Source organism: Pangasianodon hypophthalmus, chromosome 8 (genome assembly GCF_027358585.1).
Source record: "Pangasianodon hypophthalmus isolate fPanHyp1 chromosome 8, fPanHyp1.pri, whole genome shotgun sequence".
Lineage (NCBI taxonomy): Eukaryota > Metazoa > Chordata > Actinopteri > Siluriformes > Pangasiidae > Pangasianodon > Pangasianodon hypophthalmus.
In genome coordinates, this window is record NC_069717.1 from 7,767,234 (window position 1) to 7,794,753 (window position 27,520).

A 27,520-nucleotide genomic window follows, 5' to 3' on the forward strand; every position below is an offset into this window, starting at 1 on the left:
ATACATAACAACCTGCATAACAACTATGAGGCCTGAAAACAAAACTGGCGTCTCCACGCAACACCAGTGTTTGAGGTTCACCTTCATTATCTACTCATTACCCACAAACATCCTGGAAACAAGGTGAGTTAATTGCCTGGGGTAAATCGTGTTATAGTAAATGCCTCTCACTGCTATGTCTCTCGACCCAGAGTGAAGTGAAGATTCCTGAACAAAAACAAAAGCTGCCCAGCTGCCACCACATCAGCCTTGGGATTGCACCATAGACATCCTAGCATCACCCAGATCCAGAGCTCCAACTCATCGTCAGATTGAGAAGAAACTTGGGTGACCAAGGATGACAGTTTCTCTAAATGGTACTGGTCTTAAGAGTGACCTCTGGTGTGTGATGTATGATACTTTCTCCTCCCATTGATTTTCTGCCCAGTGCTTCTCATAAGTGGGACTGAACTTGGCCTTTTGCGAGTATGTCTCAGATTGTCCAGTCAAATGACAAGAAAAATAAGGGTGTCCAAGGAGGCCTGATCATTACAGCATGCCAGTTTGGTGATTGCTTCCTCCTTCAAACCTTGACAGAAAGCAGCCTTTAGCATGATTTCATTCCATCCCATTCTCGCTGCTACAGTCCTGAAGATTCCATATCCAGCTACACTACAATCTTCTTGATGAATCTCTTTGTTCTCAAGGGTGTGATGGAACAATCACCAGAACATGTCAATGAAACAATAGTAGGACCAATTACTCTCACCTCCTTGGGATCAAAGTGCCTCAGCCCCGGAGCCACACTGTATCCATATTCAGTGAAGTCATCTTTCAGGAAGGCAGTTCAGGTTGAATGCAAGTGCAGTTTTTTTTTTTAATTTAATTTTATTTTATTTTTTTACAACAGACAGACAAATCAAGAGGGTAATACAAATAATGAGGGCACAAAACACACACAGGTCAGGCAATGGGCAAGTTAAGTGGGCAAAGCTATGAGGCATAAGCTATGACCTCACACAAATGAATGATAGTAATTTTTTTTTCACAGAGATTGTGTTTTGATTACAATTATTATACCAAAGCATGATTGAATTCTTGAATCAATTTGAACAGATTTAATAGATTTGATTAATTAGTTGATTAATTTTCTATAACACTGCAGATCTAAAACCGAATGTAATTATAAGCACTTAAAAAGTGTGATGTGCCATTCACTGATAAATTAAAAATTGTAATCGTTGGCAAATCTCTGTGGTATAAAAGGAACACCAGCTCCAACAAACAAACTTAAAAACTATTTAAAACACTACATGTTAAAGTTTGTTTAGCCTATTTTTTTATTTGTTTATCTATTATTATTATTATTATTATTATTATCATTATTATTATTATTATTATTATTATTATTATTATTATTATTATTATTATTATTATAGCAGTTGCAGCTAAAGTAATCCTGAAGTTCATAGGTCACTTCCTATGTCCTTGCTGACCACAACCCCTTGTATGATGTCTCATGAATTAATAAATGTTATTTCTATCAGGCCAGAAAAGAAATGCTGGTAAGTTTAGTTGTCCCGAATTACCTGATGTCACAATATACAGAATTTGCCCTAAATAAAAACATTTCTCCATTGTCGTTTTCTAAAAGTAGATGTATCAAGCATAGGCAGAAACACCCAGTGTTGCTCAGACTTGGATTTTTTTTAGGGGTTTTGCCAGAATTTAGCTGAACCAACATCCAGCAGGGTTTTTTCCAGGACATCACACATTTTTCATAATGTGATTAAATAATAATTCACTTGAAATCGGAGATATGGTGAATGATTCTTCCTGTTGAGTGACTGATTAATACCAGATTTAACAGGCCACAGGTCGATATCATGCTAAAAGGACATTTCATTATTTAGATGTCCTGATTAATCATCCTAAATATACTTTGCCTTTGCTTCCTTTTTACCTCTGTAGTTTTCCTCTTTAGGTATAAACATTATTATTTATCCTCAGAAAATAGCGTGCTCTGAATTTCACTCATGCTCTTAATTCTTGATTTTTCAAAAATGATCATTAAAGTGGGTAATATAATGTATTAAGTGTATTATAAAATTAACCTTTATAATCTAACCACTGCACACCATTCAGCCACAAGAGCATTAGGAAGGTTGGGCACTAATGTCAGGTGAGCAGGCCTAGTGCACAGTCAGCATTCCAGTTCATCCCAAAGGTATTCAGTGGGGATGAGGTCAGGGCTCTCTGCAGGCCAATCATGTCTTTCCACACCAAACTTGACAAACCATAAATTTTTGGAGCTTGCTTTGTGCACAGGGGCACTGTCATGCTGGAACAGGTTTTGGCCCATTAATTGCAGTAAAGAGAAATCTTAAAGCTAAAGCATACAAAGGCATTCTCGACAATTGTGTACTTTCAATTTTGTGGCCAAAGTTTGTGGAAGATCCACATATGGGTGTGATTTTCAGGTGTCCACATACTTTTGGCCAGTTATGGGCTGAGTTATGGGCTGGTTTCAAAAGAAAACTAAAGACCAAGCACTTGTTTAATAAATATTTGGCCAAATCACATATTTTGTTGATTTTTAAAGTGAAAATTAGTGAACATTACCTCTGCAGCAAACTAATTTCTGTACATGTAATGCACAGTTATTTTATATTGATGAAGTTAAGAATAGAAAATAATTAAAGAGTAATTAAACAACAGATAGTTCAGGGCCACTAATTTGATTGGTCAAGCCACATTCCAAGAGTGCTTATATTTACTATAACCACACTGGAATGTTTCACTGTGTGTATCAGTCCATTTGTCTGTGTTTGCCACATACAATTCCGAGAGCACACTGTTGCATGCGACCTCAGTGGCTGGGGTTGGTTCCCTGGCCAGGAATCAAACCTGGGCCGAGTGGTGAGAGCACTGTGGCCTAACCATTAGTCCGCCAGGGACCCAAAAAACATACAACATGAGTATTGGAGACATTTCCTTCACTGATTTCAAGTGGCACTTGGTCTGTACTGAAATATAAAACAAAACTGTGTTAGGCCCACTGGTCATTTCTCTATTTATGCTGCCTCTGGGTACAATTATTCATAAACATGTTATTAGCTTCCACTGCTATGCTTCTGACATGCCTGACGGACCTGCCTGCTCCATCCTGATGCTCTACTTCTGCTTGGAGCCTCCTTCATAGGAGAATCAGTCACCACACTTGATAAAACAGTCTACATTCCAATCATTGAATAGTAGATAAATTCACTTAGAGTCAAAACTCTAATAAAATCAAAAATGACCCTAATGCTCCTACTCAGAATAGTTTCAACACATGTAGCACTTTGTCACTCTATAGTATACAGCTGTGGAGAAGTAATGATTCATAATCACACTATCTGGTGTCAACCAGAAGAGGATGGGTTCCTTTTTGAGTCTAGTTCCTCTCAAGGTTTCTTCCTCATGTCTTCTCAGGGGGTTTTCCCTTGCCATCTTCACGTCTGGCTTGAAGATTTAACCCTTTTGTGGTCACTTTTGGCAACTATTGGGGGTCGTTGCCAGGTCAGTTTGGCCTGGGATATAACTGGGGTTTTAAAACACCATAGACATGAAAGAATTACATAATTACAGTGCATATATCTTCTCTCACTTGCAAACAATATTGATCTGTTTCATATTTGAAATTTACCTCTGCTAGATCACTTTTAACAATGAAAGTGTCAATAATGCACTTGAGTATGGAAAAAAAAAAAACATTTGAATGACTGTCTACAGAAATAAATGTCTTGTCCAAAAGCTTCACAATATCAACATTTACATGCTTCTCATTGTTAAATACAACACCTTTTAAATAAATATCATTCTTATTACGCTTAGATTATGTGAAACATCTGCCATATAAGTCCTTGTGAACAAGCTGTTACTATAGACATGATAACGTATTAGAACGCACATATTAATATAAACCTGTGAAATGGCTTGCAGCCAGCACTATTGTCAAAGCTGTTGTTATAGAAATTAACACCTTCTGACCAATCAGAATTAAAATTCAACAGTGAAGTGATGTAAATAACATTAACATAATTTTGGCACTTTTGGCAATAAATGCATTAATGCATTATATTTTATTAACATAGAAATGATTTTCAAGCTTGTTAAGTAAATTTAATCCCAAATTAAGTCAATTTAATATTATGTCCTCATTGACTTAATGACTGTCTAAAAGATCACCCTGAATCTGCTGTAGTATACGTGACATTATATAGTGGCACCTAGTGTCTCCACAATAACATGCTGATATTTATACATCAATTAACTTTCAGCTATTACATTTTGTCATTAATTAAGGTGGATTTACAGACATATACATGTAAAAAAACCTAATTATTTTTAAAAGATTGGTTTTAAAAGATGTTTGTTAGTTTCTAGAGTTATCAAATATTTCTTGCTGCATTTGCGATGCTCCATTCCATGTATGAGATGGATTCAGGTTCAGAAATATGTGGCCTTCTCAATCTGCGGAAAAAAGGAGATAACACAGATGTTACTTGTACAGTATGTGCATACTTGTGCTGCCACTCTGAAGCGGAACGCCACTTCTGGTACATTATAACAGGTGGTGCTTTATAGACACAGTGCTACAACACCCACCAACGGGTCCAGACTGATCCTCAGTATTGTAAATACACAGTAATTCTTAGTAGTTATTGAATAGTTTGCCCTGAGTCTTAGGGATGAATCAATATAAAATATGTGTGTTTCCCTACAGAAACCACAGCTAACTCATTTTCAAACACACTTTCCTGGGGCAGGAAAAAAAAAACATTGTCCTGAAATAATTAGCAGTGCATTTCCTTGTCATTTCAGCCGTCAGATAACAAAAGTCACATTTTTCCAGGTTTGGTTCCTTTCAAAAAGGAACAACTGGTTTAATAGGATGCTTACACACGGTCTTTTATAACCCATTGACCATCAAGTTACTCCAAAACCAGAAACTTTTTTCTATATTGAATATTGAATTTTTGAAGGTGAAATGCAGTTGGACACCTTTTAGATTTATCAAGAAATCCAATTTTATATACAATATCAAAATTAGCCCTCATACCCAGTAGCAAGGCTAGAAATTGTACAGTGGGTGGGCCCGCGTAAAACAGGGTGGGCAAGAGTTTGAAAAGAAAACTCAAACCTTAACAGTCAATAAAAAGAACATAAATGATTGCCAAAGGTGGCCAACGAGTTAAAAGGCTATCACTCCAGTGCTTTGTTCTTTTGCCAGTTCAGCAAGCCTACTTGTGGACCTCTGAGCAGGAAAAAACAAAGAAATTTTTTTTCGCTGAGTTCCTTTGAGTTCAACAGGTGACGTCAAATCAACATGGCTGCGTAAAACATCAGCAGTAAACAAAGTAGCTTTCTTCTTACTGTTCAATTAATTATGCTGTATATACATGTGCTTGCTTTAGATAAATCAACAGATATATTAGCTTATTTAATCTACAATAATACTGATAAATTCGCTGTTTTGAAGAGAAAAAATACATCTCTCATCACAGTTAGCTGGCTAGCTATGGCGAACAAAAAAAAAAAGAACAAGAAAAGAAAAGCAACTTCATTTAATGCTGCTTCTTTAAATGGCAGTCCCTAGTGAGCAAGTACTGTTTTTAGGAATAATCTTAACAAGACTGCAGTGTAACCTCTAGCTACACTATATATATATATATATATATATATATATATATATATATATATATATACTACACTAGCTACACTATATATATATATGTATGCTCTAAATTGTATTGATTTTTTTTAAACCATCTAACAATCATGCATTTGCTTGGCATTGGCCCATGCGGCCTATATTGCTCTGTTGCAGGAAGAGTGATAATGGAGCTAACGTGTGTGGATGAGTGGATGTGTGTGTCTGCATGTGGTGTGTGTAGTCATCACAAGGCTTATTAAAGCGCTACCATGGAAAACCAGCAGTACTGTAGCATTTCCACAGTGCTCTAATTAAGCATAATCCCAGTGTGTGTATAGATGTTGAGAGAGTAGCCATTATTATTTAGCCAAGTATTTCTCCATACAAAACTGGCTACAGCATGGTATTTCCTCATTACCATGGCTCTAATTAAGTAGAGTGTGTGTGTTGATGCATTACCGCCTGTGCGTTTTTTCCTTGGCAGTGAAGAACAGCATCATGCACAGTGGAAAAGAGAATTGGCTCAGTGACTTTGTCATGGAAGAAATCTCCCTTCTCCAAACGGTCAATAACACATCCTGAGAAAAAGAGAGAGAGAGAGAGAGAGAGAGAGAAAGAGAGAGAGAGATAGTGAGGTGGCTGTAATGTGGTATTAGTGTATGCACAGTATTGTGTAGAGCACTCAGAACTTTACATGCTTTCACACACTTCAGCACAGTTGGACCAGGGTTCTGAATTGTTAAATATGTGTACCATGTATATGCACATTCTGTGCATAGAATGTTATTTACTAATTTCTTCTTGTGCCGGAGGATGTGAGTATATATACGCATAAGCAGGAACCCCTATTGGTGGTAATTGATTGTGTAAACTGATTTATGAGGATCTCTCATCTCACTTGTCATTAATCATAACAGCATAATTCACAAATTAATTATTGACTATGATGCTTGCAAAGTGCAAACAGATGACAGATGAAGTCTAAAATAAAATCATATAAAAGGCATATCTAAAGATTGACTGGGGTGGTTTAAGAAATGAGCTTTTTTTTTTTTTTTAAAGGACTGACTCGCACGGCTTTGCACATGGAACATGTATTAAGGAGTGCAGGACACTTTACTGAGAGTGATGAGTGGGTCATTAGTCTGTTTCATTTGCCCAGTGCAGGTTTAGTTCTCTATTGTCCGTACAGTGCAGGATGCTAAGGGCATCCTTGGGGTGGTGGTGCTGGAGCAGATTGTCACTCAATGCCCAAAACTATTAACGGAGTGGGTCCAGTGCCACTGGCCAGCATCCCTTGAAAAAGCCATCCAGCTGCTGGAAGACCACCTGGCACTTCTCATGCCCGAAGTGCCAGGGCCCCGAAACCAGCATCCTGTGAAATGTACTGAAATGATCCAAGAGAATTTGCATTATGCCCAGGAAAGACGATCCTGAATGTATGACAGGAGTACTCGGATATAGGAATTCACACTGTGGGGTCAGGAGAACTGATAGAGGTGATATACTTCAAACACACTTCAACCTCCTTAAACTATGGCAAGAAGTGATCCCAGTGGCTTTGCCAATGGTGGTTCCTGAGAAGGTGGAGCTGAGACCAGAGATGTCCGGCTCAATCCACCCCACTCCTCTGTGGACACCACCTCTCTGTCCTAGATAGCACAGGTTGCTAGGTTCCAATAGGAATTTTCTGATGTGTTTTCGCCACTACCTGTCACACTAAGCTCATAAAGTACAGCATTGAGACTCCCCCAGACATGGTTGCATGCAGCCACCCCTATCATTTACACAAGAACATTTAAAGTGTAGTTCTCAAATTTTCTTCAACTCAAGACGTCCCACAGTAATTGGAACAGCCCCATGGTCTTGGTTCCCAAGGCTGGTGGGTTGGTCCATTTTTGTCTGGACTTCTGGTATCTAAGTTTGATGCATACCCAATGTTGAACATTGATGAACCGCTTGAAGTTAGATGTGGTTTGCTTTTGTTCAAATATAAAAAAAAAATCATTTCAGTGTTGCTATGTCAATTTTTGAATTTTTTTCTGAAATTGTTGCTATGTCACTTGCTTGTGTCTCACACATAGACACACAAAGTGTTAGTGTTCATCACTCACGTTGACAGCCTGATAAGAACACTTTAATTCCAGCACTCCCAAAGTCCTCATGGATCTGAAAAAGAGATGGTAGCTCGTCATGCATTAATTAATATCTATGTTTTTTTTGTTTCTATTAGGCCGCTTGTCCAGTGAAAATTAGTGAACCAGACCTAACTGTTGTATGTACACTATTATACAACAGTTAGCTCTAGTTCACTAGTTTGACTGAACAAGCGGCCTAATAGAAACAAAAAAAAAATTTCACTGATTGTATCACTCTGCTTGTCTGTGTTCTCTACATAAAATTCCAATTCTAGCAATTTTTTTTTTCACATCGAAGCCATTACTACACACACTATAAGCTGTCTGTCAGTCTGTGCATTGCATGGCATAATCAATATTAATTCCTTGTTCATAGAACTGTTAACTGTATAAAAGCGGTAATACACTTGCAATCCTGGGCCCAAATCACAGCCAGGCTAATATTCAGTACACCAGCACTCTTGCTTGTGTGATAGTGCTTAAATATATCTGTGAGCTTGGATGGTTAGTGTTCTCACATTGTGTAATGTTTTCACTCCCACTGTATCAAGGAAGTTCACTGGACTCAGATCGAGGATGATGGCCTTAGGCATAGTGAGGTCAGGGCTCTGGTTGTGTTCTCGAGTCATAACCACTGCAACCTCATATTTTTCTTCCAGGTCTGACATTTCTGGTGCCGTACCCTGGACAAAGCAGAGAATTCAGACTCACGGACTTACACATGCACCTTCGACACACAGAACCATGGTTTATATTCTTACGTTTGCTTGTTTCTTTGCTCGTTTTGCCTCTTTCTTCTCTCTTTGGCGTCTCTTTGCCTCTAGCTTCTTCTTGTGGGAGAGGAGTTTAGGCACATCTACCCCACTCTACACACAGACACAGATGTGATATTCAATTGTGGGTGTTTCAAGTATTATTTGAATTTCACATTCAAACACTTTATACTGCCAGTATAATTGATTAAAAAATTATATAGAGATTATATTGGAAGTGCCTGGGGAAATGTTATTGCAACAATTATGATAGAAAAATATCTGTGATTATGTAATGATAATTAGGAAAATTTAATATTAGAGAAATTTGTCCTGCTGACTGCATAGCATAGATAGTAAATCTAACCAGTTTTAGTTAATTACTAAGAGATAGAAAAGCCAGAGAGAGAGAGAGAGAGAGAGAGAGAGTATAAAAATATATGAAAGACTACTTTAACTATATAAGTACTCATTTTGCAAGGTCTTGCCAGTGTCTGTCAGTATTTATCTTGAGAAAGTTCTGAGCCTTTGATCTGTGTTTAATATTCATGTGTTTTGACCCTTGCCACTCCCTTGATCATTCTTGACCATTCCCTTGATTCACCCATTGGCTTATTGTGACCTGGGATTTCCCTGTGTTTTGATCTGTGCCTGTAACATGTTTCTGAGTTTTGGATGTTGTCTTGGATTTTGATATTAATATCTCCTACACACAAAGCCTAAACCATCTTTTGAGTCTCTGCTGAAAGTCCAGGATCTGCAAATAGCCATCTCTTCACAAGGACAGTTGTTGGGCTTTCCTTCAGTGTAGAGAAACTCATCCAGGCCTCCCAACAGGAACTGCTGTCAGATCACTCACTTTCTGGTGCTAGCTTGAGTAGCCAAATGTGAATATCAAACCCAAAAGTATTCCAGTTGCAACCTTGTATCACATATCCAGACATACATGACAGTTCTCCAGAAAAAATGCAAGAGATTTTTGGCACAATGCTAAATTGTGTTTGCCAGCTCTCCCTGTATATATCCCAGGGACATCAACAAAATCAAGTTAGTTATCTCGCTGTTACTGGAAACCTGACTGGACCACTGCCACTTGACCAAATGATATTACAACAATTATATCACCATTTCAGGAGTGAGTAAAAAGGATTTCAGTCGATGTGAGGGTTTGTGTCTATATTGTGGACAAAAGGGACAATTCAGACCCCCATTGCACTTCAGCATGAAGGAATGCATTCCTCTCAGGTTAGCCAACCATATACCTTAATGGTAGAGAGTCCTAATTGACTCTGATGCCACAGGAACTTCATGGATGAAGAAATAGCTAAAAGTACCTCTTGTCCCTATGCACAGATCTCTCAGCATTTACACTCTGGTTACCAGTCCCTTAGGTAAAGGATGAATCAGTAAATGCATCACTCAACTCACAATGCACACCAGAGTTCTTCATACTAAAACCCTATCATGCTCTGTTCCCTCTGGCTCACTACCCATAATCCCTTCCATTTCCTGGAGAGGAGGTAAGATTATGTCACGGAGTAAAGACAATAGTTATGGAAATAGTTATGCTATAGTTATGATTCCACAACCATATTTGGACCTGGCCTAGGTGTTCAGCAAAGCCAAAGCTTGCTCCCTGCCTCCTTATGGTCCATGGGATTGTGCTAACAACTTCCTTCCAGGGTCTTCACTGCCCAGAAGCAGAGCTAATCCCTTGTCAGTTCCAGAGACCAAGGCCATCAGGAAGCATGTCAAAGAGCAGCAGCTGGTTTCCTCTTCGTTGAAAAAAGTTTGAGGTCTTTGACCTTCCATCAATTACCGAGGTTTGAATGCTGTCACTGTCAAGTACAAGTGTCCTCTTCCTCTCATTCCTTCAGCACTTTACCAAGTCAGAGGAGCCAAGATTTTCACAAAACTGGATTTGCAAAGTGCACATAATCTGATTTGTATTAGAGAAGGAGATTGTTGGAAGACAGCATTCATTACCACATTTGGGCACTATGAATATCTCGTAATGATCTATGGGCTTGTTAATGCACCTTTAGTCTTTCAGTACTTTGTTAGTGAGATTCAGTGATAAGAGCATATTCAGCATGTCTACCAAGTCCTCCAGAAGGTCCCAGAGAATCCTCTATTACAGAAATGTCAGTCAAGTTCCTGGCTATATCCTCAGAAAAGAGGGGCTGGAAATTGACCAGTCAAAGGTTGAAGTGGTGACATCTTGGCCCCGACCTAAAACCATGAAAAAGCTGCAACAGTTTCTTGGGTATGCCAACTTCTACTAATGATTCATAAGAGTGTTTAGCTCAGAAGCTGTCCCACTCACTTCACTGGTGAAAGGAAAAGCTTAAATGCTTCAGTGAACTGAAGAAGCACAACACAAAACTTTGGGGTGGTAACCATTACTCTGCTTTACATCAAGCCACAACAGGCCACCCATCACAGATTATTTTTGACATGTTCTATTCCATTGACAGGTATTCCATTGTTTCACGGCGGGACTGTTTATGAGTGTGTATTAGTGTGTGTGAGATCACCTTCTCATAGAGGTGTGCCACATACATCTCTGCATTTGCAAAGTACAGTGTAGCAGAGCACCGGAAAATCACAAGACCAGGAATCTGTGTAACCTGCAACACAGACAGGCGAGACACACACACACACACACACAAATACACACACAAACAGATAAACTAAAAAGGTAAAATGGTCTGTTTTCCCTTTGAACAGTCTTCATTTCTCTGGTATTAGTCACTCACTTTCATTTATGTTATCATATGGTTTGCATTTTGCATTATACTGCTATCAGAAATGAGGCTTGTGTTGAATGAAAACACGTTTTTTGATGAACACAATACATCAAACAATCCAAAGTGTAAATCCAAAAAACATGATCAAAAACATAAAAAGTCAGGCAATCAGCAAACTGACTGAATCTGAGCAAAACAAGTATCAAAGGTACACAAAAACAAACACTGTCAATATCTGAATAGAATCTGGCAATCTGGAAAGTGGACCATGTGATTTATCATGGGGTTTGTAGTCCATTGTGCTGCTGTTAAATGGAGTTAAGGCAATGATGCAGTCAAGTTAGTTAGTCCTTTCTTGCTGTCCGAGATGCATTTGAACCTGTTCATGGTCCATGAAATTCCAGATTGAGTAGTGCTGAAACAACATTGTGTGTATAAATATTGTAGCACAACCCTTATAATGAATACTCTGACCTGAAGAAGTTTTTAAGGACTGTTGATCTCCTATGGGTTTCTCAGGTGGATGAGATGCACCACTGGATGGACAAGTTAATGCGAACACCTGGCAATGGTGTGTGTAGCTGCATTGCAGTAGAAACACAAGCCGTCCTCCTTGCATGGCCTGTGCTCTGCTGGGGTAAGTCTGGTATGTCCTATGTGCGTGGGCTCAAGTTCTCTCTCCAGACTTATCATGCTCTCTATCATGTGACCCCACTTTTCATTTTGCTCTGTTCTCAGACCAGATTGTTGTGATAGGAGATGCCCACTTGACAAAATACAAATAGTATTGTAGAAGAAAACCTTGGCACTAATGTGACAACTGCAAGGTCTTTTGTTGCCTGGATTATTTATTTTTTGGAATGATATATGTTATAAAAATATTTTGATTGAATAAGTTTAAATTAAGTTCATCTGAGGAGGAGTTTCCCTGAAATTAAGCGTCAACATATAATAAGATGCTCAGAAAATGGTAAGGGGATGAATAGATGTGGGAAAAGTCTGCACGATGAAAACTCCCCTACACAATTTAAGGTACCTTATTTCACAGCTTTTGGAAACTTTTTGGAACTATGTCACTACCTAGACTCCTAAATACCTAAATACCTAAATATCACCAAATACCTAAATACCTTTTTTGTACCTGGTTATAGTCCTCTATGGGTTTGTAGATGTCAGTGCCAGGAATCTGACCAAGGAGAGAATACCTCGATCTGAAACAAAGAGAATGAAATATGTTAATGTTAACGTTTGGTTTAAGGTTTAACTGCGATGCAGATAATTGTGAACATTCACACTCACAGCTGTGTCCTGATTATAACGGTGAGCATGGAGAAGGCGACGGACGCAGCCAAACCCAGATCAGGATTTAACAGCACAGTCAGAATAAACGTCATCACCCAGACCAGCTGCATGTGGACAGTACAGTAAACAAACTTGTAATGGTACAGCTTCTCTCAACAGACTGAAAGCACAAAGCTCTCCATTTATAAATGACTAAAATAATCAACAAATCTCCCACTGTCTCCTGATGATGAGAAAAAGTAGTAGAACTCTGTATAGCTTACTCATCTCCTGCTGCTGTGACTAATCTTATCTGGATACCAAACAGTCTTGCAGTTCCTAAGAACTTCCTAGGAACTACTGCTGTAATCATAATGCCTGTCCTGTGCTCAGCTTATGACAATAATTACAATATTCTAACAGAAACATTCTTTCAACATATTTAGTACTGTTTTCCTTGACTCTTCTACACCTGTATACTGTAATGATTTATAATTCCACTATCTGCAGTTAACCTGAAGAGGACAGGTTCCCTTTTAACTCTGGTTCCTCTCAAGGTTGTTTCCTCATCTCAGGGATCTAGATCAAGGTTACTGTAGAGCACCTTTTTATGTTTGTTGTGAAAAGAAATGAACTGAACTTGAATTAATGACATTTCTCTCACCATGTCCACTCTGTCTTTCCTCCATAGTCTTGGAATTTCTCCAAATTGCCTCAACATGCCATGTAGGTTCACATAGACAACAGCAGACAATACTGCCTACACACACACGCACATATGCACACACACGCACACACACACACACACACACACACACACGCATAAACAAACCTTTATCACACTTCCTGCAACAGAACAATTAACTGCCAGTGTATGTTTTGTGATATTTTCAGGACATAGGATTATACACACATATACATCCACCCAGGCAAAACACACACACACACACTCTTTATCCTTGTATTGCCTCGTACCTTTGGCAGGTCTTCAAAGAGTTGTCCGAACTTCAGCAAGACCACAAATATCACTACAGCTGAGACAGCACCTGCAAACTGAATGAAGCGAGAGAGAGAGAGAGGGAGAGAGAGAGAGAGGAATATATCCATGACCCTAACAAGAGGAATTAATTAATTATTTAATGTTTTTGCAGCTGTTATCAGGCCTAAGTGGCTTGATAAGTGCAATATAACATTTGTTCTTAAAATAATTGACATAACTGTCATTCAGTCCAATAAATTTAAAATGCATTAAAATGCAAATAATCTGTGTAGCATATTGATTGGATATGAGTGTCATCTCCCAGAACTCCACACAACAATCAAACACTTAATCCATGTTAACGCTGCTTTTGGACTGATTTATTTTTCATTTAATAATTTATACAGTATTCTCACCTGAGTCTTTCCCCCAGTGTTAATCTGTACCATACTGCGAGATATGGAGGAGCTGGTGGTTAAGCACTGGAAAATCCCACCGATCAAGTTGCACAGCCCCAAAGCTAACAGCTCCTATAGCAAGGGGAAACTATTAATAATGAAATAATGATATTGTAGACATTAAAGGCATGTCACACAAGTCAGTGAACTTATACAGGTAATATACTGTATTTATGAATCTCTCACCTGGTTGCTGTTGATTTTATATCCAAATCTGAAAGCAAACATTCGGCCGAGGGAGATGGTGATCCCATAACCCACAACAGATATAGCGAATGCATCACTGATCATAGATCCCATTTTAGAGAATGCAGGCATTGCTGGAGCCCTCAGACTTACCCAGAAGAAGAGACAGGCAAGGATAAGCTTATTTTCAGCCATTCTTTTACTGTTAATTTATTTATATCAGCATTATCACTACAAAGTTCTATACACTTGCAGTGTTTTTTAAAATTTAAACAATACAATGAGAGAGCAAAATAAAGGCTCACCCAGATGGTATTTGGCCTACAACGTGCATATTGTACCTCGTCTTGAAATCAAAGTGCCATGACACTACAGTACCTATAACAAGCTACACACACATGAGTGAAAATATTGAAAAGAGTGAGTGAAAATATTTAAATAAATATCATAACAGTAAATATATCATCATACGACATAAGTACATAATTGAAATGAACTGAAATTTCATTTCACATGAAAGAAATGAGTGTGTGCTTTTGTATGTGTAATTTTTTAAATCTGTTTCCTCTGTTCAGTGGTGATAAATATTTGGGGCTTAAAAATTGAGATGCACCAATCCGGTACTGATTGATTGATATCAGGGACGATATTTGCCTGAAATGCTGAATAGACATTTGATCAAATTTTATAAATGGTGCATATGCTCAAAAATGGGTCTGGAATGTGTGTACACAACCTCCTACACATTTCTTTATAAAGAAATACTTGATGGGAACTTGGGCATTCTGTATATTTTTACAGAAGCTTTGACCCATGCATAGAGCCACACACAACACAACAGAGGGAACTGATGACACCTTGTGGTTATGTAGGTAATTACAGCTAAAAGAGCAAATCACACAGATTATGTGTCATCAAATTATGCAGCTCCATAATAACTACAAATAGACTACTTGAAAAGACGTAAATCCTAAATGCTATTTTCTTAAGTTTAAGTTTATTAATTTATTTGTGTAGAGTGGTCACTTAGCCTGTTTCTATGTATTGATATGTATTGCTCCAAATAACTTTTTTGATGCCCACAGTTTTTAATTGTGCAATGTTTAATTCCCTCCCCCAACAAATTAGTAGCTTGTTATAAGTTAGTATTAATTGTGGATAATTACAGGCTGCAAACAAGTGTGAAGCAATTGCACACATTTACAGATCTATAATGAGGCTACACCAAATGATGTGCTGTCTACTGCACAGTGGGTTTTTGATATTGTTAGATGGTGATGCTAACTGAGGAATAATGGAAGAACATGTTTTTAGAGACCATGAAGATTTTCTTGCCAATGATGATGACTAGTTAATGAGCTGATTTAGATTTTGCAAGAGCTATTCTCTTGAAGCTATGTGCAGAGATAGGCCCAGATTTAGAGAGACCAATGCTGTGAAACCAGGCGATACCTATTCACTTACTTACAAGCCAAGGGTCTTAACAAACCTTGAATTTCTGGTTGCTTCCAGAGAGAATTAGCTGAAAGGTTGGGGAGATCCTAGCCATCCTTAAGCTCCATCATGCCAGTTGTATTGGTTGGCATAATTAAATTGACGAGTTGGTACATCAGATTTCCTTGGTGGGTGAACAGGCCAACATCAAACTGTAATTTGTAGCAATATTTCCCAAATTGGAGCAGTTTACTGTACTCATGTTGCTATAAGGACGCCTACTCAAGCTTCATTCGTCAATCAAAAGCAATTTCATTCTATAAATGTACAAGTCATTTTCATTTTCATTCCCTAGCTCACATAGCACAGAGGAGAGACGCTACAATGATGCACACTCTCTACTGTCTATAAGTGTCAGGTGGGAGACCACTATACCAACCAGAAAAAGTCTGCCAGATTGTGAGGACATGTGCTGTGCTGCATAACATGGCACAGAAGAATGGGCTCCCCCTCCTCATCTTCTCTGACCACCAAGCCTGATGTCCCAGTTCACATCTCTACCCACCAGATTGTGAATAGCTGAGACCAGAGCAATAGTATATTTTTAACACGTTCTTTTAATGTCATTAGTATTTCAAACATGCTTCCTTTTATTTCTTTTAGCTTATTTGTCAAGGTTTCAATAGCGGTAATTGTGTCCGTTTCTGGACACAACGGACCACCTTGCATTCCCCCAAATTAACACTTTTTACTTTTCTTTTCATCATCACCCTACCTCAATCAACAATGAATGGGACATCTGAATTTAAATACACTGTATGGCCAAAATTATGTGGACACCTGACCATCACCTGATTGGCCTGCACAGACCATGACCTCAACCCTACTGAACACCTTTGGAATGCTGACTGTGCACCAAGCCTTCTTGTGTGCACACACACTTTCACTCTGGAATCTATACAAAGTTTATATACAAAGTTTAATAAATAAATGGAATGACAGTCTAGTGCAGGGCGCCATGCACACATATTCACACCAAGGGGAAATTTAGAGTCATCAATCTACCTACCAGTATGTTTTTAGGTGGTGGGAGGAAACCAGAGAACCCAGAGGAAACTCATGGGGACAGACAGTATAACCTGAGCTCAGGACTGAACCGGAGACACTGGAGTGAAGTGGTGACTTATATCATGATTGTCTGCGACAGTGTACGGTATTTGTGTGGGGAATGTACATGTGTGAAAGCACTCACAGCAAAAAGCTGAAAAGGAATAGGAACAGGAAGTTTGGGTGCCAGGTAGTCATTCACTTCCCTAGCAATGATCAGACCCACGATGGTTACAATGCTTACAACCAGTGTGCCGATGTTTGTCTCACCGAGCAGTGAACACACGTCCAACACCGTCTGAGGAGAGACAGACAGCAAGAAAGAGAAAGAAGCAGGAATCTATTAAAAATCAGCTTTCAAATGGATTAAGGTTCCTTTCTTACTGCATGGGATAGCTGAACTGACAACACAGAGTTATCTTAAAGAAGTAGTTTGTCATTTTAAAGCCGTTGCTCTCGGTGAGGTGAACTTCAATTGTGCTGAAAGCATGCCACCAATTTTGCTGTCTTGGACTCCCGACCATGGAGGGCTGTGGCATTGTTAGGATTTGAAATAAGTTAAATTAAAGCAGCAGTCACACTTTTGAATGGAAGAGGACACATGCCTATTTCTGCGTGTTCTCTCCTTTCAGTAGAGGCTGTGATCCAGTGAGAGATGAAGTTGACAGAGCTGACACAACACACTCCTTTGAACATGAACTTAAACTTAGTTGGAACTTGACTTGATTAAGTGGATGAGAAGTGGACAGAAAAGTGCGCACACTAGAAGATATAAAAAAGACATGAAAATAAAATACGAAGCACACCTGTCTCCAGAGTCCTCTTTCACCCACCTACACACATTGGGTTCTACAGTGGTGCCAAAACCCACTGAGGACATACGAGACACCGTCATGGAAACCTCTTGGCTCAGAGAGATAATTTAGTCCCTCGCCAGGCCATTAGAGAGGAGCGCATAATGGTATCGCTTTGTAATAATTCTGGTGGAATGCAGAAATCCAGAATTACCAGAAGCAGTGCCTCTGTTCAACATCTCAGCACAATGTTGAGGAGGAACTCTTCTGAATAATCTTCCAAGTTGGAATCCTAAAAGGCATTACATTCACGTCACGGACACTGTATGCGCTATCCAAATTATTGGGGATTAAATCAATTTGCACCAGTGTCTACATGTTCATTTGATATGACTGACATGAATAAACATGACTTGTATGTTTGTTCAGGATGTGAACATGAACCACTGTTATTTGCATTATGAGAGGTCACATAAGCCTTTACAGGGTTCTTCCAATTTGAATTAATGTATGGGCACAAGCCCTAATGTATCTAAGATCTCATTAGGGAGGCACTTTTAACCAGAAAAACTCAATTCAGTTTTTTCTGGACCTAAGACCAAAACTCCACAACTTGGGCCAACTAACACAGGAGAATTTGTGTAAGGCCCAGGAGCAACAGTCTCCACTGTATGACAGGGGAACTGGGCTACAACAGGGCTACAGGGAATTTGCACTATGAGATAGAGTGCTTGTATTATTAGCCATGTCAAGGTCTAAATTACTCGTTAGGTGGAAGGGGCCCTTGAACGTGGCTAGAGGCTATTCACGTCAAATATACTTCCTCAACTTTCTTAAACCATGGGGAGAGGCATTCCTGTGGCTCTGGTGATGGTGGATGGGAAATGGGAGCTAGGAACTGGGACTGGAAGTTTTTAAAAAACCCCAGCTCAGTCCATTGGCCATTGTCCAGCCAATCCCAGTCCATTAGTGGAGACTATTTATATCCGTCCCAGAGAGCACAGATAAAATGTGTTTTCTTTATCTGGTCACACAAACCTCATAGAGTACCACAATGAGATGTTCCTTTGTGTGAATCATTTATAGTAATGATTGTGGGTCGCGCATCCCCAAATTGACAAGACAAAAGCAATTGTGGCCTGCCCAAGACCCAAGACCAAAAAGATGTTGATGCAGTTCTAGGGGCTGGCTGGCTATTATCATAGGATTGATCCATAATTATTTGGACACCATCAGCCCATTGACTAATGTGACTAAAAATGAAGGACGAGATCCGGTCCAGTGGTAAATGTGGTTTTGTGTGAGGGCCTGCTTTAGCATTATCCTGACTTCTCTCTTCCTTGTGTTCTGCAGACTGATGTATTGGACAGAGGGGTGGGGCCATTTTGTCCGAGGTGGTGAAGGGGAAGGATCATCGACCAGAGAGCTCTCAGTAAGGGGTAAAGTACAGTTGTACAGTACAGAAGAAGGACTTTTTGGATACTAACTATTACAACACCCCTTTTTCCTCTGTTCTGATCACAACTTACTCCACTGTCTCCCCTACATGAAGGATGCTAAAATGTGGCTCAATGTGGCTCAGCTATGGTCCAAGCTTCAGCTGTGGATGAGCTTCAGCTGTGGATGAGCTTCAGCTGTGGCTGGAGAGAAGAGGAAGGTTGGATTGGCAGGTAACACGTGAAGGTTCTCACCTGTGTCTTATACAGACCGCCTACCTATATGTGTGTTTTTTCTTTTGGTAGAGGCTGTGACCCACAGAGACACAGAGAAGCAAAAGAAGCATAAAGCTCTTTAAAAGTTGCCTGTCTCCAGAGTTCTTTTTTACACACCCACACACACCATGTCCTACAGTGGTGCTGAAACCTGGGAGGAGATACAAGGAGCTACCATGGAAAGCTCATTGCTTAGTGAAATAATGAAGTTGCTTGCCAACTTCCTGAAAAACCTAGAGCTGTTTGAACATACAGCAATAAGCAGCACTGTTCCTGGGGCGGTGAAGATATATCCTGGATTGGAAAAAAATCAGTAATTAGCCAGATTAACTACAAAACCCTGAAAAGTAATTAGCCAGATTAACTACATGGCAATATTACAATTCAGAGTTTCTGTAAGATATCATTAATATTGTGTGATTATTATAGGACTATTTGTAAACATTGCAAACTGCACCTTAAAGAAGTCTATAATAATTTACTCTGGGTGAGCATGTCTAAATGTGCATGTGTATTTGTGTGTGTCTGTGTGTGTGCGTGTGTTGTTACATACATATATAAGAGAGAGAGGTCCACTGTAGCGTTGGGGGTGGATCCCAAGTGCATATTTTACCTGGGACACAATGACATGAATAGCTGTTCCTGTAGTGTAGCCACAAACTAGGGGCTCAGAAAGATACATCACCACAAAACCAAACTGCGCTAGACCTAAGAGCAACTACACACAAACACACACACACACATACATAAAATACAGTTAGTCCAGAATGCAACAGCCAGAGTCCTTACTAGAACCAGAAGAGTACATCACCCCTATCTTATTCACAGTGCATTGGTTCCCAGTCCTGAGCGAACCTTTGGACTTTTATGATGTACTATTCCAGCTTTGATCAAAAGTTGCAGGCTTTTTGTTGGTACCTAGAATAATGAAGACTACAGCAAGGGGCAGAGCTTTTTCTTACAAAGCTCCACAGTTATGGAACAGTCTTACAATTAGTGGCTCATCAGCCTGATGCTCACTCTAGGGGAGGAGGAGCAGCAGACAGGATGATTAATGATAGGTTTGCCAAAGTAGGCTAGTTTAAAAATGCTCTACAGCCACCATGATCTTCTAATGAATTTCCACAAAAAAATGTTTAATTGCACAGCAAAAACAAATCTATAATGTACAGCACCTTTTTTGTAAGATATAGTGCAAAGATTTGGAGAGGGAAAGGGGACTATGGAGTGGTAATGTCTGTACATCTGCAATGTTTCCTGAACTGAGAAAAAAAAGAAAAATGTGTCTTCCTTTTCCAATGTTGAATTTTTGGGGCTAGTTTCAGGTCTTTTCAGGTTGGGAAATACACCAGCTGTATTGAACGCAGTTGAAATAGGTATATCTAAAACTGCTCTTAGGCTAAAACTGCAACAATGTAAAATTTAAAGTAATGTTTAAGCATTTCTCACAAATATACACACAACTTTTATGAAAGTAGTAAAAAGAACAACAAGGATATATTTTAAAAATTGCTATTGTGGTGTAAATCACAACTCACCATTATTAAAGGAATATTTATTATTATTATATTACACACACACACACACACAGGACAAACCTGAATAATGCCAGACAGAAAGGTAACAGCCGCAACAATCTTGACCCTCTCATTGTCACGGGCCACAGTGTCTATGATACTGACGTTGGAGACGTTGCTCAAGATCATGAAATCTGAATCCGGAGCCATGCGCTCTGTCACACCACCGATCATCACGCTCATCACTGCGAATGTACCTGTGACAGAAAGTTAATTTACACCAATCAGGTTGTCGTCCTCTGCCCTTGTGGTTATGTGTGTGCTTACCCATTGAGATATGCCTAGAAGTCCCAAAGATGAAGTAGACAAAGATCGGGTAGAAGGATGAGTACAGGCCAAACACAGGTGGGACAGAAGCAAGTAGTGCATATGCTAGACCTGTTCACACACAGACAAACACACCTGTGTTCTTAGTTATCTCTGTGATTTGTGATCATCCTTAAGGTAATAGTTTACCTTAAATGTCATCTATCAACCAAAACCTGTTTGCTATTCAGTGTTTTCTTCTTTAGTTTTAGACTGGAGCTATGATGCTAATGTAGCTAATACATTTTTCTCACATAAAATCTTTCCACAATCACATGCCCAAATACTTAAATACTCACTTTAAACAAGACTCTCACACCATGCAAAGTGAAACAATGTTGTAACACAATGTATGATCATTATTTATGCTAAGGAAATGAATAATTCTGGTGGTCCAAGATGGCTGCCCCATAATGTTACACTGTTTATCTAACAGTGACGTTTCGCTCATTTATACAAATGACAGTAAGTTGTATTGTGTACAACTAACTATATAACAATTAAGAATTAATAATAGTCATATTATTATATCTTTGTAATATTACTTAAGAACTGTGTAATTTGAGGCATATATACAGTATATATAGGAAAAAGATTTTGGGTTACATACACTTTCATGTGCTTGTTAGCTACATTACAGTACTGCCATGTCCAGTCTCCATTTCCCAGAGTGCACCACAGCCTACAAATATGACAGGACTACAACGCCCAGCTGCCTCACACATCGACACATTCAGTCTCGCCTGATTAATGATGCAGTACACCTGGCTCTAATCACACACACACACACACATACACACACACACAAACTATAAATAGAGACAACGGGCATATATTTAGTGCGAAGTATCTGCTCAGCTCTATATTTTGCATCTGCCAGATCAAGCATTTTATTCTCTGTTTGCTTTTCTGGTGTTTAATCTGGTTTGTCCATCTGGTTTTTGTGATTCTGGTTTTGTGCTTGTTATCCTGCTTTTAAATCACCTGACCTGAGCCATCTCAGCCACCTGACAATTACATTGTAGCTCCAGTGCAAAACTAAACAGTCAAATTTTGGACACTTAATATGCTTTGAATGTAAAATTGTGTCATTCAGTTTATTTCCACTGAAATATTCCTTTAAATTAACTCATTTTTCAGATGTACGGCGTTGAAGTATAAATAAGACTAAAGAGTATGCGTGTGTATGTAACCTTGTGGCAGGTTCATGATGCCCACACTGATCCCCGAGACGACATCGCCGAAAGCATGTTCTCTCAGTGAGTAATGTGGCAGCCATGACAGCAGGGGAATACATGACAGAAAGCAGCTCTTCACATGAGAACGAGAACACCTGGCACAGAAACTTAGGTAAGACTCAAGTGGGATCATTTTCATTCCTCAAGCCTCAAAGATAGATAGGTTTCAGATAGGCGGGATTCATTCCTCAAGCCTCATAGGTAAGTAGGATTCAGTGTCTTTCAGACATTCATTATGTTAATGAGGACACTGTGTTTAATCCAAGACTAAAATACATTTGATGTAGTCATATGGCATTTTGATAATAACTAGTCATATCTGAAATACAATAGTGGCATTCAAAAAAGGAAAAAAAAGCATCCTGATGCCATAATTTTCAAAAGATAAAAACTTACCCTGTATTTTATTTTAGGGATTTTATTTGGCATAGCTTTATCGTGGCTTTTGTTCAATGGGGCATGTTGCTGTCTGTTACTACTCCATAGTAGAGTGTGTTGTGTGGCTGCATAGAGGTTTGATTTTAGGTAGTAGCATTGTGTCTCTTTTACTGCAGTAAATTTAGTTTCATTTTCAGACATTCAGGTATTTCTGATCAATAGCTCATGAATGGCATGCTGGACTATTGTAAGACTACATGTTTTGAATGTGACATTAAATGGAGAACCAATGATTCAGAATAGAACATTTTCTCACTCTGAGAGTATCTGTGTTACTGAAATGTTAGGAACCATTGCTAAACTACGGCAAAAAAGAAAACGTGAAAAAACTTTGACTAACTGCCTGATTTCAGTACAGTCTTGTATACTCATGGGGTCATTTCACACCCCTGGCTGCAGGAATGACCGCATGATTTAAATCTAGCCATTAAATCATGTTTAGCCAAAATATTGCTCAGAGCATTTATGATATCAGTCCAGTCCTAACAGTATGGTGAGATCAAAAGTATCATACAAGTTTAGGAAATAACATTTACAGAATAAGGTACATAAGTGTACATCAACACACACACACACACACACACACACACACACACTCTATATGTGTACCAGGGCCATTTGGGCTATTCAGAGGACCTTTCATCATCCTTTCCCAAACTCTTTCCCAGAAACTGATATCTTATCTAATACTTTGGTGTGAGTTCTCATGGTTGGCAGTTCCATCCTGCCATAAAATATATGGTGTCCTTCTCATTTGATAAACTTGTCATTGAATATTAACTTCAAAGTTAATCGTTCAGGGGTATAAGTAGGGAAGGCAAAATACAAGGAGGAGGGAAGGTGTTGTGGAGAATTTTTCCATCCGGTCTCAAAATGGAATCTTCAAGGTTCCACATTTACTTATTATACATGTTAGTCTTGTATTCTGTGACCTATAAAAACTTTGTAGTTGACTTACTCTTAAAGCACTCAGTAGTTCTTATTGAAAGGTAGTATGTTACATGAATGTCCATAGATTAATGACTAATGTTGATTAAACTAATGGTTCGTTAGACAAGTTTGAAATAAACCTTTGACAAACAAATATGAAAGGCTAATGCTTACAAATTTAAATTAAATCTCTGACAAGTAAATAGAAAAGGCCTTTGCTTGCAAGTCTATTAAAACTCTGATCTAGCAGAATAATTGTTTAATTAATAGGCTACATAAAAGCCTCTAACACACTTGGCTTATTAAATATAAGTGAATGCTGAGATATTACACTTCCAACTAAAATGTTATTGTTTGGAATCAGTTACATTATGTTAATTAACATAATAAATTAGAGTCAGATAATTAAGTTAAATAATATTGGATTCAGATCATTTATGTTAAACTGGAGTCAGATATTTACATAATTAAATCAATACACGCCTTTAACCTTTGACTGCCTATTTCCCTCATGGATTAAGTCCTACAGATTTAAACTCATGGTTTTGCTGCATGGCAGCTATGAAATGCCACTTGAACCAAATACTGCCCACACAAACTGATTAGCTGAATTTCTCTTTTGGAAAGAAGTAAAATATATAATTGAAATAGTAACTCCAAAACTAGCAAGCAACAGCAGGGAGCATACATATTTAACCTCATATTTGTAATGAACATATGTAATTTTTAAGATATATTTATTAATAATTAATATTGATAGAGAAATAGAAAATGGTAACCAAATACAATTAATGTATGAGAGTTACTGAGTAGTGTCACGTGGGAGACAGGATATCGGGGTTAATCCGAAACGCAAAAATCAGGAGACAGAACGAGATCAAGAAGCAGAATATAACAACACAGGACAATGGTTCGGTAAAGTCAGATAGGCAAATACTGAACGTCACATTGCCCCAAACAAAGAAACCCGAAGGTTTAAATACACAAAATAATCAAAGGGAAAACTGAAAACAGGCGACAGTAATCAAGACATCCTAGGGAGACAACCAATGACAAGACATTTGGAGGCCAAGACAAGACAAGAACCTAAACAAAACAAACGTGGTAAAGTAAACAAACACAAGACAACCTGGAAGTATGCGCCGGAGCGCTGTGAGCTGCTATGCTGCGGTGCTCAGCGCGAGGGGGAAATACGTGACAAGTAGTTGCTATTAATCCATAAATTGTCTGCTAATACTATACAAACATGATATAGTAGCTAATCTTCTGTGTTATAGCAGAATTGATTTTTTGGTGTATGTATAGGGCCGCAATAATGATTCAAGCCCAGCAGCCCCCACCATCCTAAATTTGACCCTGATTGAGACAGTCATTATGAATTTTATACAAAACACATTTTTGTAGAAGACCTTCATGAATTCTTCAGTGAAAATGAATTTATAAATAGAATCATGTTTAATTTCTGAGACCATCTTAAAAGTCTAAGTAAACAGGATAACTGTAAAAGTGTAAGTAAACAGAATTGCTTTTTACTGTCTTCTGTGATGTTGGAAATTTGGATACAGCATTCTATCATAACTTTCTCATATTAACACCTTTACTGTTCGAGTGTAATGGTTGTAGTATTGAATTTACATTACACAGTAACATAGTTTCCACTGATGGACTTCAACAACTGCACTTAAACTAAGCTAGTTTCAACCCACAGTTTTTAAGCTTATTCCTCAGTGTAGAGGAAAGATGTTGAAATTCTTTCACCTGCTACTGATGCTACAGATAGCATTTAGGGAAAAAAAATGGAATATTTCTTTTAAACCAGAAGCTTTTTTTCTCCTGAATTGACCACTCCTAAAGTCAATAATTTTATCCTTACCTCATTGACTCCTTAATTTTGTCAAACAGTGATGTATGGACATCTGTTTTTTTTGCAACTTCATCAACTTTGAGTTCGTCCATGACTTCCCGCTGGATGTGGTATCCCACCCTCCGTTTTATCATATTTTCCATCTCTGCTGCAATGATGTTGCTCTGTTCGAAATTTCCTCCTGTCTGTGAACCTTTACCAGTAATGCAGTGTCTGTTTCTATAACAGATAATTTTTTTCTTTAAGTTACATCAATCAGTTCACAGCACACATACAACGTCCTCAATCTTTTACTGAAAATTTGAAGAAAGGAAAGAAAATTAACCTCAACAATGGATGTATATTATTAAGATAATTCCTTACTACTGATCACTACTATACACTGAGCAATGACCTCCTTTAAAAAGAGTTTTTAACAAAAAGAGTTGTAATTCAAGATTAGCAAGATTAGCGAGTTCCTGTACTCACCACAGTTTCCCAGAACACACCACAGCCTACAGACATGGCCGCCCCAGACTAAGCTTCCCAGAACTCAGCATCGCTAACGTTCACAATCCCCTGACTTTTGATTACACTCACCTGTTCCCAATTAGCTGCACACTTAAAAGAGACTCTCAAACAAAGACTCGTTGTGAAGTAATGCTCAGTTGTGTAAACCTCTGTACTTACCAAGCCTTTCGCTATTCTGGCTTTGACTTTGCCTGTTTCCTGGTTTCCATATTTTGATATATCTCAGTTTATGCTGTTTGCTTATTGCCTGACCCTTGCCTGGTATCTGATTTTGAATTTGCCTAACGTTTTGGATTTGTTTGCCTGTCTTCCAATAAAATGCTTTAACTGCATTTGCATCTGTCTCAGGCCACTCTTTATGACACTATAGTACAGAATAGCCATGGCCTTCACGGCCTCACATCTTTCTTATTCAGACTCCCTTGTTAATGTGTATCTTGTCCTATCTGGTATTAAAAGGGCCAAACAGGTGCACACTCACTCACACAACACACACACACACACACACACACACCAGAAGTTTATTGCTAAATACCAAAGTCTGACCTCCAAGAGAGCTCTTAAAAGAAAAAAAGGGAGACACAGAGACAGACTGGAACCTGGACATTTAAAAATGTTTCAAAGTGGTCCTATTTTTGTGATGGACTTTATGATGGACTATGGTGTTGGGTTTGGTGGAGGGTAGCGAGGGCCAAGACGATCTCAGTTAGAGGGGAGGTTTCCATGGCGGCGTTGGAGTCTACCTCAATCCCGGGTTTCTGCACCACTGGAGAACCCTGGTGTGTGAGGGTGTGGATGAAGACTCAAGAGACAGGAGGAATCTTAGCTCCGGGCTCACGTTTATTCAGACCACGCTTTTCAGCGCAATTTTAAAACTCAACAGAAAACACTCGCAGCTTTGAGGTCTAAGCAGTTTGAATCACAGGTGGCTCAGAGCGTGAAGAAACCTGGATTTTAAGGAGAAAAAGGATTTTAAAGAGAAAGGGTGAATTAAACTCACCATATACATTCTCACAATAGAACTACAGACCTTCCTCTTTGCATTTGTGATTTTCAGACACGATGACTCACAACGGTCCAGAATCCGGCTCAGAATCTGAGTGTCATGAGTGGGACTGAACTTGGCTTTTTGCAATTGACAGACATAAATGATTGTCCAAAATGATGGAGCCATTAACTGAACTAGTGTTTTATCCACCCTGAGGTGCCCTGCCTTGGGGTTATATTGAATATTAAATATTTCCCTGTGGTCCTTTGGTACCAACAACTGGGTCATTGGTTCTTCTCTTGGAATGTCCTGGCTCACTCAGTTTAAATGATCCCTACTAATAGCAAAGTGGGGAAAGGTTAGTGCTGCACCAGCTTAAACTGTCAATCTAATTCAATATA

General features: G+C 38.8%; 1 protein-coding gene across 2 annotated transcripts; it reads right to left on the reverse strand.

The window, feature by feature from the left end:
* Positions 1–2,321: 2,321 nt before the first annotated feature.
* On the reverse strand, positions 2,322–26,838 carry LOC113535810 (solute carrier family 26 member 6). 2 transcript variants are annotated; one of them, XM_026929336.3, is made up of 20 exons: positions 26,090–26,838; positions 25,631–25,840; positions 22,345–22,484; positions 21,113–21,223; positions 20,867–21,042; positions 19,822–19,986; positions 16,908–17,060; positions 14,527–14,609; positions 14,222–14,369; positions 13,994–14,107; positions 13,574–13,651; positions 13,263–13,358; positions 12,617–12,723; positions 12,459–12,528; positions 11,105–11,197; positions 8,577–8,681; positions 8,334–8,498; positions 7,792–7,846; positions 6,137–6,255; positions 2,322–4,494 (listed from the first exon to the last, which is right to left on the reverse strand). In XM_026929336.3, the coding sequence occupies exons 2-20, from the start codon at positions 25,762–25,764 to the stop codon at positions 4,471–4,473; spliced, it is 2,136 nt and encodes a 711-aa protein (XP_026785137.3). In that variant the 5' UTR covers positions 25,765–25,840; positions 26,090–26,838; the 3' UTR covers positions 2,322–4,470. The 2 variants fall into 2 exon arrangements, with proteins under 2 accessions (XP_026785137.3, XP_053091807.1); XM_053235832.1 differs by lacking the exons at positions 22,345–22,484; positions 25,631–25,840; positions 26,090–26,838 and adding an exon at positions 21,762–21,825.
* Between the last annotated feature and the right edge of the window lie 682 nt (positions 26,839–27,520).

What these genes read in the sequence shown, in the direction of transcription:
- LOC113535810 (XM_026929336.3), bottom strand. Translation starts at nt 25,764, where the DNA reads ATGGAAAATATGATAAAACGGAGGGTGGGATACCACATCCAGCGGGAA. An exon ending in GAGCAAAGAAACAAGCAAAC is followed by an intron (nt 8,499 to 8,576) that starts GTAAGAATATAA and finishes TGCTTTGTCCAG; the next exon opens with GGTACGGCACCAGAAATGTC. An exon ending in GAGTGAAAACATTACACAAT is followed by an intron (nt 7,847 to 8,333) that starts GTGAGAACACTA and finishes TCTCTTTTTCAG; the next exon opens with ATCCATGAGGACTTTGGGAG.